This window comes from Melanostigma gelatinosum (assembly GCF_949748355.1).
Source record: "Melanostigma gelatinosum genome assembly, chromosome: 21".
Taxonomy (NCBI): Eukaryota; Metazoa; Chordata; class Actinopteri; order Perciformes; family Zoarcidae; genus Melanostigma; species Melanostigma gelatinosum.
The window spans coordinates 6,958,609-6,978,028 of NC_136654.1; the positions used below are offsets into that span (position 1 = coordinate 6,958,609).

The following is a 19,420-nucleotide window of genomic DNA, read 5'->3' on the forward strand; positions in this document are numbered from 1 at the left end:
TTCATGTGCGTTCAACATGCAGCTGGAGCCAGCGGGCCGGCTGGTTGAGCAGCTCACCTGGCTTTGTCCAAAGGTACCAATCTGTTGTCTCTCTTTTGTTTCATACGTGTTCATTTTGTTCACGAAAACTATAGTCACAGTTCTGTTTCCTGCTCTTTGGGAGCCATGTGAGGACTCCAGTGGCAGAGCACACTGAGCATGTTCCGGAGGACTCGGAGTAACTGGCTTGCTCACTTAACGTTATCAACGACAACAACGGGGCTTGGAAGAAAGAAAGAAGGTGATATTTTGGCGAGAATAGATTGACTGAAATGTTCACAATCATCCGATAATTTAAAAAAAGACTCAAACGTTAACAGTTTTTATTGACTAAATTAAGGCGTAAATGCCCAGACTTTTAGTCAACTCAAACTTTACAATAACACAAACAGGATTTGGTTGATTAAATATGATAAAAACTGAAAAGGATATTTGACGCAGGACTAAAACTAAATAAAAGAAAAATATCTGACGAACACTAATTTGTAGAAACAATCTTTTGGAGTATATCTACTTCCAGTCTTTGTGCTTAACTAACCAAATTTACAACATCCTCCGCATGAACATGAGTGGTATAGACCGTCTCATTTAGCTTTTGGCAAGAAAGCAAATAAGTTAATTTCCAAAAGTCAAACCTTTCCTTTAATAAAAACCATTTATTCGATAATATTTGATTTAATAGGTATAGTAACTGTATGCAATGTTCATTGACTGTGTTTGGCCTTCAGCTTTAATATTTTCCTGTGAAATGAAGTCAGCATCAGCCATTAAAGACATCATTAGCCATCAAACTGTTTTAGAACAATTCAACGATATGCTTTGACGAGCTCAGTGAAGTATCTGTGGCAACGTGGGGGGTGGGGGGGGGGGGGGGGGGCGTGATCTGCCGCCTGAGTGATGATATATGTTATAAACCCACCAATGAATCAACGTTTCCAAATCAGCACCACCATTCAAATCAAACAGCCGCAGAATGAAAAATAAAGGGAGGGTAATTGACCGGAGCGTAAATTGGACAGTTCGAGGGAGAGACTGAACGAATTTCCCCCCAGCCACTTGCCAACACTCTTTTCACGCCTCAAAACTCTCCCTTCCACTAAATCTCCCGGCTAAAACTTTAACGAATCACTTCTGCTGCCTATCTGCTGGCCTTGGCTCTCAGCTGCAGCTCTACTTTGAGCACAGTGAGGCTCCACTAACTTGAGGTTAGCGGTTGGGGGGGGGGGAAACCGTGCCAAGGACACAGGTTTTTTTAAGACAATGGAAAAATTCTGCAGCTCCCAGTGCACTCGTTTTATTTGCCGAACTTCAAAAGAGCGGACCCGCCCTTCATTAATATTTATTCCACACTTTAAAACTCAAGTCCAGAAATATTTGTTTTGTTTTTGTTCCTCTCATAAAGCAGTGGTGCTTATGGGCGAGGGCGAATACTAACCTGCTGGTTCCTCTGTGCTGCTCACCGCAGCTGTGGGGTTGACCACTGGGATTTCTGAAACACACAAGAAATACAAACTTGCTGGTGAAATGTAAATCCATACATTAGTTACGGTCCAAGTGATTTGGCTGGATGCCCGCTGAGAGTGCATGTGTGGTCAAAGAAACGAAGTATGTCTGAATTCATTCATAAAAGGGTTGGTATGTGGGACGTTTTGTGAATAAATAGATAAACCCACAACAAAATGAAGAGGGTAAGGTTCGTATTGAGAAGTAGAACGTGTATTCGCTAACCAAGGCCAACAAGAGAAAATACAAGGTTTGTCTTGCTGCAGGCTCGTGACATTTGTCAAGTACACACATGAAAACACTCAAGACATTGCAGACAGACACGCTATATAAACACTGACAGAGATACTTAGAACTTATTGGTGGTGAGAGCTCAAATAAACCTTGCATTCCACGGACTAATGTGGTGGTTTCACTGTCATGCTGAAGGAACACATTGAAAGATCCTGAGACGGTATAAGTGTATGAAAATAATGGAGGTCAGAGGACCAAGTCTGAGCCAAACTCAGCAGACGCACCACAACTGCACCCAGGAATCCAGATCGGAGAAGTCAATCCATTCAAAGTCGGCACACTTGATACATCTGAGGCACACTGATTCAAATGGAAAGGTGGCTGCACTAGATTAGTCCTCGACCTCCCCTAACAGATGCTGGGTTAACGCTGCTGTGTAGTCCCCATGCAAGCATGTATCGACAGATGGACAGATGGCAAAGGGGGCAATCTTGGTTGGATCGTCTCGAGACAGATGCAGCCCACCCTCGCTGTGCCCGCTGGCTACTCTAAAAAGTGCCTCGTGGAATTCCTCCAGGACTTCTCTTCTACCCGTATTCAACTTTCCAATACAAATGCGAACGCTAACAACGGGCCCTCTGCGTTTCCCGTAAACAGGGTTACTGCAACGCAGGCTTAGAATCCACCCAGAGGATCTGCTTTTGATTGGATTTGGAGGTGGAGGGTTTGAACCAAGCGAGTGGGAGTGTGTGGGGAACGGGGGAGGGGAGGAGGAGGCTGCAGTTGTCTCTGAAACGATGGACACCCCGCCAACAAAAACAAACAAGGGCACTGGGCTTTGCGGAGGCAGGCGCAGCTGCTAGAAGCCACTTTGAGCCCGTGTGCCCTCATGGCCACATCTTGTGAAGACAGACAGATGATGAAAGGATCATTCAGATGAGGGTTGCTGCCATCATACTAATTGGCTGCTTAATGGGCTTAGTTCTGTCTTCGGATCCGGGAGCCTCAATAGGAGGTACGATGCCCACCATGAGGCCATATTGACACACACAGTTGTCATTAATGCTATTCGTAATGGGATCCAAATCAGCGCATGTACTTAAACGCACGTACGCAAATTCTTCTTGTTCTCACTGGGATGGTTCAGTGGCACTCAAATAAATGGGGTCTGCCATCCATGACCACAGTTGTTTTTCTTCCTTCTCGCCCATCCGCCATCTGCTACTGGAGCTGCATGTGAGGGGAAAACAACACGGCACCATGTGGCACAGTGTGGCGGGGCTCGGGTACGGCACTGGGCGGCACGCTTTGCTTTGGTGGAGGTTGTCTCGTGAGTGTGTGCAATGTGCGATCGTACCGCCTTGGCACACAGCGCGGTGGAAAGTTGCCCTGGATTACGCACGCCTGCATGTACCGGGGGCCGCTGGCAAATTTCATAACCCACACGTTTGTCACAGGAAATTAAAAACCTGATGTAGTCGACATGCAAACTACTGCAACTAGACTACACACACACACACACAGACACACTATACATCATTGACAGCAAGTGGAAGAACAAAAACCAAGTCTTGAGTTATTCACACCAGCTCTCGTAAAAAGATCACGTTTGAGTTTTGCCTGACTTTACATCTGGGCACTTATTTGCACACATGTTTTGGGCTGTTCTCTATAAAAATGATCATTGCATTTTCGGTGGCAATGCAAAGCCAGAGAACACATGTCCTGTATATCTGCAGTGCAGAGTCTGGGTCGGGTGTGCCTGTCAGAGGGCCAGAATGACTTTAGGCTGTAGGGAAGTGTGCTTTCAATGATACTCTGTAATCGCACTGGTTTGAGTATGTGCTGCTTGTAGTGTAGTTCACTTCTTTATTGTATGTATTAAGCCTCGTCAGTGTTGAACAGTTTTGTGCAGCGACTCATTGCCGAGATGATTAAATGACCAAGAAGAGGACAGTGTCACGCAGTGACTGCTAGACGTGTGTGCACTTGAGTCACTCACTGATGCAGGGGGCGACGGGCGAGCGACTCTGCTGGTAGCCCTTGGCGCAGCGGTTGCAGGTGATGCCGGTGACGCCGTCCTTGCAGGGGCACTGGCCTGTGGTCTGGTTGCACGTCTTGCCTGCTGCGCCCACAGGGTGGCAGTCACAGGCTGGGGGTGGGGGACAGGTGTGAAGTGGGGGCAGGGAGGGGTTGTGATATCAGAAAGAAGGGAGGGAGAATGTTGATTAAATGTTGATTCATTTAACATGTTTGCCAAAATGACACACACACACACACACACACACACACACACACACACACATAAGACACTGGCTGATTCCTCAGACATAATGAGTCTCCGCAGAGATTAAATCTTGTAATATGAATATGAGATCTGCATTAGGTCTGAATGTCTGGCTAAAGACTTCGGGGGTGTGAGGTGGCCCTTTCCTGTCGGCTTCTGTGCTTTGGATTCCCCGAACACCGCAAGAAGAAACACTGTATGTTTGTGTGAACGAGAGAAATAACGTGAAGGCGCCAGGTGACAAGTAGGGGATGGGGTAATGCATTTAGAGCAACACTGTGTCCTTCTCTCTCGGCTCTGCTCGCTGCCTGCCTGGTGACACACGCTCTGCTGTTTCATCATCACTTCCCAAAAGTTCAGTTGATGCCCAGCAACAAACGCCAACAGCAATAAGCAATGCTCCGGTCACCTCGCTTTGGCGAGGCTTTGCGACTTTTTGCTGGTTGTAGGCAATTTATTCAAGACCCCTTAAACAACGCAAGGCTTTTTTCTTTTCTTTTTTTTGGGTTAAAGAGCTGTTTAATACAAGAGCTGGCGTGTCGGTCCAAAGCCTTCTGAGCGAGCTTTACAAGACGTGAAAGAGGATGACAGATATCAGAGAGTGGGAAGTGAAGTGGAGGATTTGAGGGAAACGGGTAGTGAGTGAGAGGCACAGTGCGTCAGTGTAGTCCAAACACAGCCTCCGGCTCAACAGCATAAACAACAGTGAATCTAACCAAACCGTGGCTACTCCGACTCCACTAAATAAACACGCATTTGTTCTTTGAGTAATAAACACATACTTAACATTTCACAGCAAGCCAGCCAGACAAACACATCAGTGACATATCAAAACAAATGTAAGACTTTTACATCTTCTTGAGCAGTCCTCCGGGGTGTGAATGATTGGTTTCGCTTCAAATTGGACATTCTCTGTCCAGAACAAAACAATTCAGAGCAGAAAAAGTTGAATTTCCTGTCTCATCTACTGACATGCTGCCAGAAATACCACAAAACATGAAGTGCAAGGTGAACGTTCTGCTCCTTTTCCTTATTTTTGATGCACTTCTTTGAAAAACAGGCGCAGGCTAGTGCAAAATGACTTGAGCGAATAGAGTGACTCGACTGTAACGAGATAGCTGTAATTGTCCAGGCGTATCAAGAAAAGGCCAAAATTACACTTTGGGGAAAAACCCCGGTAACCCAACAGTGTTTTACAAGGTTTGCCAGAGAAGGCAGCTGCTAACATGCCACGGTTTCTTCCCACCACTTGACGGAACTGTGAATGTGTTTATTTGCGCCGGACATATTTTAGCTGCTCCGAGAGAGGAGAGCCCGAGGACCCTACCACCTGTTGACTGGGCAAAGGGAGGCTTTGAAAGGCAGAAACTGACCCACGAGTGATCATCTGTGTCTGGCTGCGGGGCGGAGAGAGGGATTAACTGCAGCTCAGATCTTCAGAAACACGTTTGCCTTTTTTTTTCTGGCAAAGGCCAACCGGTCCACAGGTGTCAAAGTGGCTGCGCTCCGTTTGAAGCTGCGCACAGAGACGTAAATCTGATGCTCCAGTGTTCGTGCACAATCCCCACCGTTTGAGACACGTAGGCCCAACACGGAAACTCAAGCTTTGATGACAAAGTGTTCCTGACTGACCTAAAGGGAATACACATCTGCATATGGCAGGATGTCAGAGGTCAAGTCAACAAGGGGTCTCCCCACTGCGTGTCTGATGCTCTGTGCCAACCACGTAACCTAAATCCTCACCCCCCCCCCCCCCCCCCCATACCCACCCTCATCAGTCAGCACTCCTGCCACTGTTACCATGACTATAGGATTATTTGAGAAACTCTTGTCATTCCTGGAGTTTGTGCCCCCCCCCCCCCCCTTTTGTTCCTGTGAAAGGATTTGTCCAAAGCACATGTGGGATAAACCCCCCCGTCATTTGATCTGTCTGATACAAGTCTGGAGTTGGTCTGTCATGCCTGCAGAGACATGTGGCCATTGTTTCCCGGCTGATCACTGAACAGCACGAGCTACCGACTCAATCCCGTCCGTATGAACAAGATGCGAGTGTCATTCTCACGTCCCTTATAAACAATCATTGGCTGTTGAGACATTTGAGTTTACTGTCAGAGTCCACATTGTTCAGTTGCAAAAAAAACAAACAGCAACTGCCAGATCTGAACGGGCTGGGTGTGGGGGTGGTGGTGTCAATCTCCACCCCCAGCTCTCCTCCTTGAACTGCTTTCCTGAAGTTTTATGTGCTCGGGCCAGTTAAGAAGCAGTAAAAACGTCCTCAGAGGTTGATGGCTTTTCAAGCCTCTGCGACTGCAGACGTGACAGGCACTGCGTTGGGATTTGTAGTCCTTTGACAGGCTCAGTTTAACGGATTCGTGTTGCTCAGTGCATGTGTGCATGCATATGGGCTGAAGTACTTGTGAGGCCTGCTTTTTGTCTGCAGTTGCTGACATTGTGAAAATAAAAGGTCTTCAAATATATGTATGTTTCTTAGTTATTAAAAAGCCCTGGTCTCACAAAATGACAACTTGACAACACGCCACTTTCTTAAGTCATTAAGTGTGTTGCTGCTTCTCATTTTTTGATTCGTGGGTGTCATTTCATGCCGCGGTAATAGAAAGTCCGGGTAGGGAGGAGGTTGGATGGAACAAACACAGGACTTTCACCCAGGACACCGCCGCCGCTGATTTATTTACATTGTACTGAATTTACGTAACAAACATCCTTATTTCAACCCTATCCCGATCGTTTCCTCAACCTAACCAAGTAGCTTTGTTTGAATTCTGAATTTCAACAATGTGTTTGAAACCGCAAACGTGCATCAAGTTTCATGGGAATGAGAACAGTCTGTGAAATGACACCTGAAAAGCTTAACATGTTGGACATGACGTGATGAAATGTCCTTAAAAGTGGCGTGCTATTCATAAACCATCCCATGAGTTCACATAGCATTCAATCAAGAGATTGAATTAAGTAATTGTAAGGCACGAATACATCGTGAATAGATGTTACCATTATTTTAACAATAACGCCATGTTGAAGGATTGATAAACAGAAGATCAATTGAACAGCTCCTCCCTCTCAGTGACACCTGAGATTAAGATCTTGTGGTCACATGTAACCTTGATACTAATGTTAGAATCGGTGTTATTCAGCCAGGGCCTATACATTACAAACCTAACATTACCCTTAGACTTGGGTTGCATAACGCATTTCCTGTCCACAGATCCTCATGCCCTGCTTCAGAAAGATATTTGAGACGTACGGTCAATGTGGTTTATGTTGGCCGGCGTTTCTTCACGAGGCCTCAGTTTTAATGCCTTTTATCAATGTTCCTTGTGGTCAACGGATACCAGCTGCATGGCTTGGATTCACATAAAAACCTTGTGAAGAGCTCATATACTGCAGCCAGGCCATGTGGTGATTGCCATGTTTCTTTCACTGTGCTGGCTGTTTTAATGCTTGTGACACAGTAAAGGGCTCGTGGAGAGGCTGGTGCCTGGGCATTTGAACGATAGAGAGCAGGAGTCCGACAGCTTTGTGCGCGTGGGAGGTAAGAAGTGGTGGTTACCGCCACACATTGTGTATGGACACTCATCTACAAAGAATCGACATTAGAAACAGACACGGCCTGCGTGTCCTTTCAGAGCCCTCCCAACTCAGACGTGGCCCCCTTCAGCCACACCGCAACTCTGACCCTGACACATGGGAATAAAACACGAGGGAGAGCAAAACAAGCTGAGGTGAGAAATTTAATCAGGGACGCCATGGTAAAAGAAAAAGACAATGGTTTTACAGGCTTGTAGTGAGTCACGGTGAAAGAAATGAGAAGTTGGAGGGAGGAAGAGGAGATGATGGTTACAAACAATCATGGGCTATGAAAGAACAGACGAAGGGGCCGGGCCAGAGGAAAATGACAGCTCCTAGAAGGCTGCGGAATTGCTCTGATCAATCATGGGGCCAGACGCTCAGCAGAGGCTTTTCAGACGTTAACTTTCATTTCCGTCACATCTGGGGCCCTTTTTCGGGGGGGGGGGGGGGGTCAGGGGAGATAAACTGTTTACCACCCGATCATAAGGCTTTGATAAGGACAAATTGCAGTGTCGGGGGGGGGGGGGCTTGTGAGAGCGTCACACTCCCAGGTATTGCAGGAAATGAAGGAAGAGGGAACAATTAGCACGGGGGGGGGGGGCATTGAGGCATTTCTGGCAGTGTTTCGGTGCAGCGACAGGTCAAATGACTTCAGCTTGAAGGCATGCGATTTAAGTAACTGTGGAGTTTTTGCCATTACATGACGAATGGCACGACATCTCAGCGCAACCAACGTGGGCCAGTGCGGCCTGATATCGTGCCATTTCTAACCTCGTGGTTTTCGGTTACAGCAGCTTGGGTCGGCTACAGAAGGAAAACTGAGCGGAAGCCAGCGGGAGACTTTCAACCGAAAGATCTTTACGGCTGTGAGCGTTGGCTGCTCTCTCGCTAATGCCGTTTCTCATTTTCTGGAAGTGATTCTTTACCTTCATCGGGATCAACAGGATAAAAAACACACTTTCTCTCTGGTTGGTTTGAATACTTTCCTGAGCAACATAGTAGTGGAAACTGGTGCTGTTTTTGCAATGGGTCCAGTGGGAGGAGAGAAATGCTTCCAGCATATTATTAGGCCGAAAAATATTCTCTGCAAAATGTGAATTAATAAACGGGCAAAAACATTTTTCCAGGAGAAATGCCTTGGTCAAGAGATAATATGATGTGGTGTGTGGTATAGGGAAACATTCGTTGCGACAGCCAGAAAAGCTTCGGGCACAGTATAAATTCGTTTCTCTCTGCTATGGTATGGCAAGTTAGACATGCTGATATTTTCCTATTAAAATGCACCATGACCCTGTATGTTTCCAATCAGAACTTTTTCAAAGTTTTTTCAGACATATTTACACAAGTACAAGCAGGGTTAGAATGTCTCAATCAGCTTTCGTTTGAACATTTTGGAAACATTTAGCGCAGCACATTGCCAAATGAGAAGTCAAACGGAGCTTAATAACCCGTGACATTTCCATATGAACAAATACACATCTTTGCTAATCTCTTACCGATTGATGCGACAAAAAAGTGATTCTTGTTCATAAAAAAATGTTTCCATTGGTAAACAGAGAGTGGTTGGTAATTCATTCCCAGCAAAAAAATACATACGTTTTTAAATTCTGACAGCAGAAGAAGAACTGGGTATTTAGTGCTGCATGAGCAGTGATCACCACCGTGTACGTATGATTTAAAAAACAAAAACAGTACAGCAATTAGCACCATAGAAAATATAATGATTACCACCTTGATAAATAACAATGAATCAAATGAATGAAAAATAAACTCATTGCATTGACTGATGGACTTTTACCTTTGCAGGCTCGTCGGTGGGTGATGGGTCTGGCCAGGTCTCTGTAAAAGCCCTCCTTGCAGTAGTGGCAGTGGCGGCCTGCGGTGTTGTGGCGGCAGTTCATGCAGACCCCCCCGCTCTTCCTCCCCGACAGCTTATACAACTCCATGTTGAATCGACAGCGCCGGGCGTGGAGGTTGCAGTTGCACGCTGCAGAGGGAAGAGGAAAGTTGAGTAAAATGTAAAAGTATCTTCACAGTATTTCTGGTTATAGAGTCTAAATGTGAGTCAGCGGAGATGAAATGTTCACATGCAAGTGTGCACTGCAGTAAAACTTATGCTTACTATACAGTATATCACAAGAGAGCTGGCAGGGATTTTCCAGTGAGGCAGTATCATAGAGAGTGGTGCATAACCTACACTGCGGCTCTGTGCTTGGCTGCTATTCCAGAACTCATCAATCAAAAGTGATATTTGCAGAGCTCATTTTCTCCATTTCATAATTAATGAATTCTGCTTCGCTCAGCCCGTTAGTTATTACGGTAGATAGAGAGACATTAATTCCATGAATCACTGATGAGCAAAGACTCCTATAAGATCTATTAAAAGCGAGAGCGATTCAGAAGAGGAATGGACTCGAGCTGGCTGTCTTCTAAATGAGGCGAGCCGCAATATATGAGACATGGGAAGTGAGGTTATATCTCTCCGCAGTCCCTCCCAGTTCCACTTGAAATCCAGCCGGTTTCTTTATGTCTCTTCGCCTCACAAGTTTTTCCATTGATTCCTCCCCATTAGACCACATTCACCAGCTCTGACATTATTCGTGAACTCTGTGTTCACTCTCTACATTTTGGGTTTGCATTTGAGAGGCCGAATGAGAAACCTGCCCTTCTTGTTTGCGGAACAAAGTTTGATCCAGACCCTCTGCTGGTTAAATCAGAGTCAGACCTGGGACCTGAAGTCTTGGCCGTGGCTTCAAAGACGACTGCTGCAGATCTTAAAGTTATCCGCAGATAAATTAGGAAGGGGTACACAACAGCAAAGCTGCTTTTCAAAGAATGGCAAAAAAAAGGATTATTAGGGCATCACAACAGAAGGTGATATTAATTATTCTGGTGGGAGTGTTATTGAGAAGAATGCTACAACAATGGGTGTTTAGAAGAGAATAAGACACAATAATGGGGGTTAAGTAAAGACAGACTGGCTGAGGGACTGAGAGGCTTTTATGCAAGTTGACTTTGTGTCGAATACTGCGGCCGTTACAGAAATATAAGATCTTTCATGAGAAAAGGCAGCAAAAATAATTCTCTTTCCCCGTTGTCACTATCCTGCTGCAGTCAAGGTGAGTTCTGCAGTTACACTGAGCTCAATGATCTGTAGAACGTTAGATGAGCTCCTTGCAGTTGATTGAAAATGACTGTTAACGACTCGTGGCTCTCTCGCAGGAGGAGAATGACTTGTATGTCAAGTAATATGCGAGCAGTGAACGCTATGTAACCTCCATCCACACTGAAGGGGTACCAGGTTGGGAGAGGTCCAGTGTTCCCTGGTTTCAGACCCTGGAAAAAAAGAAGAAAAAAAAAGGGGGAGAGAGCACATTCCCAGACCGTTTCCCAATTCCATCTGGTTATTACTCGGCCCAATTTGCATGGAATTCTGCAGTTAATGAAACACCGTTTCGTGTATGGATCCATATCGAGGCAGCGCCGTGTGCGTGAAGACCGCTGGATGTTTTGGTGAACTGGTAAACTCAAGAGGAGGATTGACCTTTGACCCTGGAGAAAACTACAGATGTGTAGGATACCGAAGGATGCTTACATATTTCACAAAGCATCTTAAGTAGTCCGTGTACTAAAAAAAACACAGCAAACTGATGAGAATCTGTGTGCACGTGTGCGTGTGTGTTGTGTATCTAGTGTGTTAGCATGTGAACAACTTAAGAGCCTGCCCGACTTCTTCTGAAGGGAATGTGACAAAGAACACAGCAGCTCCGGTGAGCGGCCGGGGCAAGAACGAGGTGGAGGGGGGGGGGGGGGGGGGGGGGTACCGTGATTATGATCAAGCTTCTCAAACACACACACAGCTGTGAGCACTTGGGTCCATTAACACCTCGCAGCAGAACATGAAAGCGATGGATCACATTTTCTCCCCGGCTGAAGTACCGGGGGTACCTCTTGTGGCATCTTTTCGATTCGCCGCTTTGCAACAAGATCGGCCAACAAAGTCGGGAGTAGGGCGGATGTGTTCAAGTGTGGAGAATGTAGAGAAAGCTCCAGAATCAAACCTTTAAATCATTTAACATGTGTAGCAGTGATGGCTTTAACAACAGCCAGACGTTCTATGGCAGACAGGTAGAATTAGTGACAGAAATAGTAGTTTGGCAGTTTGAAAAAACATGAATGAAAATGTGATCTGAGGTTGACTGAGAGAAATAAATAAGCAAAAACACTGGAGTAGGTTCCGTGTGTGTGTTTTCTATGTTGTACATGTTGTGTGCAGTTAACTTCAGCTCGGAGCTGCAGCTGCCCAAGGATCCTGGAATGTTTGTGGGTTTGTTTTGAAGTGCTTGTGAACACAAACACACACCCCCACCACCGCAGCACCCCCTCTCACCCAAATTAGGCTCAGCGGGGATAACTAAACACTGTTGAAGGCCATTTTCCAATTCATTAACGCATCAAAGCCTCACTAGTGCGCTGCAAGAAAAAGAAAAACTCACTAATTGTTATCTGTTGAAGAAAAAAAAACAAATCTGACACTTCAGTGTTCTGTGGAGAGTCAGCAAAGAAACAGATCGGCTCCTTTATGGGTCCAAATTTGACGATGCGTGGATCTGGATCGTCGCGTTGTCGTGGAAATCAAACAACAAACACAAGCAATGGGCTTGGCTAACAGAGGGATGCTGCAGCAAAAATGAATGAGGGGATGGCAAGAAACCCCTCGGAAAATATTCGAGTGGAGAACAGTTGCACCACTTTGTCATCAAAATGAACAGCGGCAAATGTAAATGTCGGAGGAATAACTGCTGGAGTAAATGTCTTGTTTTTACACACCAGTGTTCTATCTCAGCTTGCATAACAGGTTCCATAACAAGTAAACGTGCTCTTAACAAGCTCACGGACTGGTCTGTCACGTCAGCTATGACAAATTGGCCCGTAAAGACTGCACTCAACAAATAAAATGCGAGTGTTTGTGGAGTGCACCACCTCTCGGCTCTCCTCCATATGTCAGGGATAAATCTAACCTCATTCTTCCTTCAGCTCCAAAGCCAAGCCAGTATGCACAGCCAATTGATTTTGGATGCCAGTGCAAAACCCAGATCCCATGGCTAAAATCGGTTCTTGAAAATCGAAGGGGCCGCTCGCCCACCTCCACATCTCCCCCCTTGGCCCTGCAGCCCCCCTTGGGTGCCCTCTCCGCCTGGCCAAACAGGCTCTGCTATACGGGCTCCTTCCATCATGTGTGTGTGCTCACTGTGAGTCTGTGTGTTTGGGCTGAGTTCCACCTGGCTGCTCCAGCCACCTGCTCAGAGCACCGGGGGGGGGGGGGAAACACCCGGTTAATTAGCTCCTCATTAGAGCCAAGCCAGTGTACAGTGTGGACACACACACACTTATTCTAGTAACTGCTCACAAAATGAAATGGATCAAATAACAAAGATGCAAAAAAAAAAAAAGAGCTGTGGACAACAAGCTGAGACAAAGATTTAAGAACTCCGAGCTGAAGACTAACAGGAAACTACAACTAGTCCTGCTGTGTGCATTACGTGGGCACGCAGGAGCTTCCACCTCTTTGGAACAAAGCCCCCTCAGAACCAGTTGCTCTGTGGTTCTCTTCCTCACAGACATCTTTTACTTCTAGCTTTGACACCGCGTCTCGACCCTCCCCGCCCTCCACTGGTTTCTGCGGTTAGCATCACGCCGTGGGCTTAAGAGCCGGCACTTGGGAGCCCCTTTGAACTAAGAGTCCCCTTAATTCCTCTCCCACCCCTTCCCTAAGCCTCCCTCCCCATGAGACCCCATCTTGAATACCCTCACTGGTTGCCTCTCCCCTCCTTTTGCGCGTTTCCTTTCCCAACCCTTTCTCTTGTCCATCCTTTACTACATCTCTCGTTTCTCTCTCTGGATGGCATCAGGCAAAGAAAGATTTTAACGAGATTAGCCTGGAGGGTTGCCATGTTGGGGGGGGGGGGCGGGTGTCAGTGGTGGGTTGAGTTTTAGCTCTGTTCCCTCTCTCCGGTCCACTTTACTTCCCCACATCTAAACAGTGTTATCCGTCTCCCTTCTTTGCCTTCCCTCTCCGTCTGCCTCGGTCGCTCTTTTTCCTGCAGTCCTGAGCAAACGGGCAGAAGTAGACGACTGTTGTGGAATCTAATTATCACGGTGAATCAGTGAAAACCGAGGTAAAACAGGTGTTCTTTTGCCATGACTCTTGGCACACACAACCATGAGGTCCAGTCTGGGCGATGCACGCAATGCCTGGGCTGGTTTAGAAATACAAGTGACAGATGGAACCTACTGCGTAAATTGACCTCTGGGGCCAGAGATGAAAGTAGAATTGTTGAGGGAAAACCTTTGTCTCTGTTCAGCTTGTGACGAAAGCTTGTATGTGAATGCACAGAAAGCAGAAGAGTCCGGGGCTGACGACGGGCAACCCAGAGCAGTAACATGGAAGCTCAAATGACAGGGTGAGGAGGAAAACATTAAGATAAGAAGCTGGGCTCTACAGTTACGAACACCAAGTCATTTGTTTGATTTGAAATGAGCCCAATTCGAGATTACCCTGATGACATCATAAGGGTCTTTTTCTCAGAGCGCATCATATTGGCTGAGCAGTACTCTCTGTTTTTACAAGTAAACTCATCTTTATCTGTGAAAACCGATGGAGTGCCCCTTTACTTTGCCAGGGATTCATTTAGCCTTCATACAGTCGACTCATACTGCCTCCGAAAACTGACATGCACCGTAACATTTCAAATACATGAATGTGTGCCGAGACACATACATATGATTTCAAATACAATGACCGCAACCGTGTCAGCCACAGTCAGACAAACCACAGTTAGAAGAAGGGAGCCAAGCGATTATCACACGCTCGTTGTTAAAAAAAAAGAAAAAGCAGATGTATTTTCTCCGAACAGCCTCTGAATCGTGCTGCCACCAGCAACACCGGCTGGCAGCCAAAAACCACGTTTCCTCAGGCAATAGAGCACATAGGCCTGCGACAGCATAAAAAAAAGAAGCAAACTTAATCGAGAGTTCGACGAGAGAAGAAAAAAGGCTGATTTCAGCAAAAAGAGAAATATATATGAAATAAAAGAGGAGGGAGCAGAAGGGTTAGTCCAGGCAGAGGGTTTCGTCTTTGACACAAGGATAGAGGGGAAGAGAGTGCCGGCGGTGACGGGCACCTCAGGAGGTGATTACTGCCATCTGTGGGGGAGAGTCGATGGCGGCCTGCAGGGAGAGCAGGGTGGGCACGCTGCAGCTCCACCAGTTTGCTTTGGCACAGGGATGAAACACCACATCGCACTACTAGGTTACATGCGTTTCTCGCTAATGCACAAGGAGATGCCCATGCGCGAACACACACACACACACACACACACACACACACACACACAGACACACTGGGCCTCAAGGCAGCCGCAGAGCATTTCCGAGGGATCCAGCGCTTTAACCCGGCTGACATTCACGTTGTTATTTGACACTTTGCTGTCCTTAACATTTGTTTCACCGTGTTCCCTGCTTGCCAGAGGGCCTTTACGGGTGGCTTCACGGAACGGGAAAAGCATCAATCTCTTGTGGTTTTGGCCGACGACCAAAGATGCAATACTGACAGACGGAATAAAAGCAACGAGCAAAGCTACAGTACAGACCAATCAAAGGGACCAAACCCTGTTGGCTAAGCCAGATAAGGGCGGTTACTCTTGCTTCAAACATACACGCACACACACACACACACACACATCTCATGTGTGTTGGCTTCGTTGTTCTGTAGCAGCCCCTGCGTCTCACGCTAACCACCCCAGAGGCATCATTTCATAGGGCTGTTGATTTTAGAACAACATTCCTCGGCTGTGTAATTATATAAAAGCACAGGAGGTTTCCTTTTTTTAAAAATCACTTTCTTTCACGCCCCCCCCCCCTCTCATTTGTGTGTCCCACTGTAGGTAATTGAAGTGTCGGTTCCTCGTTAGCCTCCAGCGACAGGCGACGGAGGTGGGAGGGTCTTTAAGTCAATTAGCGAAATTAGGAACAAGGCACATACATGAAATATCAAGGCAGCTCTGGCTTTTTTCATCCTCACCCGTCTATATTCGGCATTTCACTGAGCTCCATATCGCGTTGCCCTCTAGAGATAGACAGCTACATTTCAGCTGGCCTTGGAGGAAAACTTCGGGCTGCTGTGTGCTGGATTCTGAGGGTTCAACGTGGAAATTCAAAGCAATCCAGTGAGGTTAACTTTGATCTAACCGAGACCCAACAACCTTGTGCCTGACCTCTGCTTGCCATAGCTAGGAGATGCGGAGGGAGGGAATGAGTGTGAAAGGATGGAGGCCTATTTTGAAATTCTAATCAGCATAAAAAAATTTAAAAAACATCTGCCCCTCGTCGGTGAGGGAAATGACGGGAGAGAAGTACAAAAAAAGAGTTTGTGCTTCTGTGGTCTTCGGAGTTTCCACAGCTCTGTACAGATCTGAGGGCTTATTCTGAGTCCTGTTCCTGAGCATGTGTTCCTGGCTGGCCTCTTCCTCGAACACACACATTCACACACACACACACACACACACACACCTCTGTTGGATCCGCACTGCGCGCCCTAAGAAACCCATCTGTCAAATTCCCCCTAATTCCAGCAAATAATTTCCAAAAAACAGAGACTGAGCCCACCAAAGGTTTGAGAGGGTTGTGACGTGGCTTTTCGACTTCAAAATCTGCTTCTCATTCATTAGTGTGGAAGACACGATCTAATACCATCCATGATGTAACAGGCAATAACTTTTTAGACGTAAAACCTAATTTGTGGGAATTTCCTTCAGGTGGTGACATCGACTGTTGTAAAATGAGGGTCTGCAGTGAATACTTGGTTGATTGATTTAATTTGAAAGGAAACTCCTCCTCTTGTGCAAAAACAGAATACCGTATCACTCATTCCATTGGACTCAATATGTCAAAACCTACTATTAGAAATATTCAACACCACACCCAGTCGTTGCAGCAGAGCAGGAACACCCAGCTCCACGACTAACCGCTCACCTGCATTTCTGGCAAATCGGCCCAAATGGCAATTCAAACAGCCTTCGTATGACCTCGGTGTTTAATGCTATGAATGCATACCAGTGTGCCTGGAGCAACACTGGGAGCAGACCTGGCCTGACTGGTCCATTAGGGATGGATGGCGTCTGGCCCTGGGCTCGTATAGCGTTCCAGAGCAGCACTCTGGACTTTCTGCAGGCCGAGTCCGAACGAGGCGGAGGAAGCAAGGGATGAAGAATAGAACAGCTTGGTGCCTCAGCCCAACAGGGCCACGGTGACTGCAGACACGGCCAAGAGTAGAGAGCTCCTACACCGCCACGAATGATCAACTACTCAGGATGTGACATTGTCGTTGACTCCACAAGAGGCCACTTCATCTTATGCAGTGACTTTGGCAGACTCTATTATAGCATGACACACTGTCTCGCATTTTTAAGTCACTACATTTCAGCATCGACCCATGGCAGCAGAAAAGCCAATACTCCATCACAACCAGTAACCAAATAGCTCTTATCCATCCGTTTCCTCATTGCGTCCCGTGGCGCAAACTCCGGGCAGATAAATCACATCTTTTTCCATCATGTCTCCCTCAATACAAACAGACACGCTCCTTTACGAGGCTGCCCTCTCCGACGATAGAGCAGGGATTTGTAAACCGATGTCTTGAGGCAGGATTCATCGCGAGGGAGGCGGCAGATGGGGCGTGCGTGTGCATGGCTTGTGTCTGGAGACAGTACACAAGCTTGCCAAGAGCGCAGACAGTCATCTCGGTGCGGTGCATGTCAAAGATTTAGTAAGACCAGCGAACAATCAAAGCAGCCTGTTAGAAACAATGTTCTTGCAGTGCAGGGTAAAGATTAAAGTCAACACTGCTCCGAGTGGGAGCAAAGACTTAAAACCATCTTAATTAACAGTAATGTGTGAATAAGTGGTGAAGTCGGCTTCCACATGCTTTCTCAAGGACTGACAGACTCTGAGCTCGGCCGTGAAACAGCGATTGATTTGGCTCCACATCTGCCCACTCTGAATTCCTCATTACCCACAAACCATCTCCCCGTCAGCTTAACCCCATCACCACCCCACAAAGGATCATGAGCTCAGCCCCCTCAGACCCTACCTCTAACCCAAACACCCACAGGGCCTCATGAAAGCTCTGGTGACACCTAAGGGACTCCTTGAATCTGTAACTTGCCACTCTGACGCACTTGCCAAAGCTAAATACTTCTACTTCGCTACCACAGTGGCTCCCACGGCAGCCCGCCGCCTTTTTTTTGCATCAGAAAGAAAAGCAGGCTGAGAAATCAACAAGGGACGGATGCATTTTAAGAATGGGTTTTAATATACACTGGGGAGACTTCTTTAAAGGCTCTCCTGCTACTTTGAGGACATGTTGGAATCCAGTTCTACCGGAATAAGCTGTAAAGTGGCTTTCGGAACATGAAATTGGGGACATCTGGGACTGACTTTTTGGCTTGTCTGGATGTGTGATCAGGTATAGCGTGCAACTTGCAATAAGCTTTCACTGCCCCGAATCAACACTGGGATTAGGTCATCAGAGTTGGCCAGTGCAGCCGGGCCGTTTAGTGCAGGAATTCTGGATGGAAGTGACATACCGATCCCGCCGAGAAGAGCTCTACGGGAAGCGGGTGTAACATTTCGGAAACAGCTACGGGACATTTGAAAGAGGGCGTGTGCAAAAAGTATGAGCAAGAGCAAAGCGAGGGATTTACAGGACATTGTTGTAGAAGGAGCGATGTTATGTGTGCGAGTGTGTGCTTGTATCTGAGGGCTGAGTAAGTGAGGGTGTCAAGGACAGAGGAGTCAAAGTTGGGTAGTGTTGGCCTGAGAGGGAATGTTAGCTTCATCGGCCGGTTTAAGGCTAAACTGGCCTTGCTCCTCTGGCTCTGTCACTCTCTGTCGCTTTTAAACAGATCTGGCACTGTTCAATGCTAAATATGATCTCATGCCAGCTCACAGGGCAATTATAACATGTTGGGAAAATACAAACTGTTTTTCAATGTTCTGCTCCTGTTTTTTTTTCTCCAGCTGTAATTTTATTTCATTACGGGGAAAGGTTGAAATGGGGACAGTGGTTTCTAAAATGGTTTTATTTTCCCCCGCTAACAAATTTTTATGACAAGCAAAATTGACCTGAATTAAGTTCCACCTATGTCTATTTATACTAACATAGAAATGCTGTTAAAATGACCACCAAAGAAACATCCACATATTAGAGAACGTATTCCTGCTGAAAACATGGCTGACATGGCAGCCGTCTAAAGCCTTTGCACATCCATGAACTTAACATACGGACCAAATATCACATTAAAGCCTAAAGCAGTACAAATGTAATCAATTTACATTTACAAAAATTGCCAGAGAAATCGCTATAATTTGACTTGGCAGCCTTCCAGAGTACGTCTGGATGACTTTTACAGAACATGTCTTGAGGTGAAGGCAAACACTGCCAAAAAAACATTATTGGATGGCTTAGCTGTAGCGGTGTGCCAATGACTCGAGCTGTTGTCACCCACTGTTTAGACTTGCTTGTGAAAAAGAGGGGTTTTTTTTTTTCATCGTCAAGTCCAGAAATCATGATTTTGTTAAGAATTGGGCTGTTTCTCTGTCGAGCAACGGTAAACAGAAGGGGCTGATGGGAAATGCAAGGAAAAGGATGGGCCTCGTGGTTTTGAGAAACGCTGCCAAAAGTGGCAAACTCAACCACTATTTGCTACC

General features: G+C 46.5%; 1 protein-coding gene across 3 annotated transcripts in view; it reads right to left on the reverse strand.

Moving 5' to 3' along the window:
• ntn2 (netrin 2) overlaps positions 1 to 19,420 on the reverse strand; it is a 40,050-nt gene that overhangs the window by 6,451 nt on the left and 14,179 nt on the right. For all 3 annotated transcript variants that reach the window (XM_079293484.1, XM_079293482.1, XM_079293483.1), the window contains exons 3-5: positions 9,450 to 9,638; positions 3,779 to 3,928; positions 1,475 to 1,528 (exon numbers count right to left, since the gene is read on the reverse strand). In XM_079293484.1, the coding sequence (XP_079149610.1) occupies positions 1,475 to 1,528; positions 3,779 to 3,928; positions 9,450 to 9,638 (393 nt within the window). The remainder of the gene's footprint in view (positions 1 to 1,474; positions 1,529 to 3,778; positions 3,929 to 9,449; positions 9,639 to 19,420) is intronic.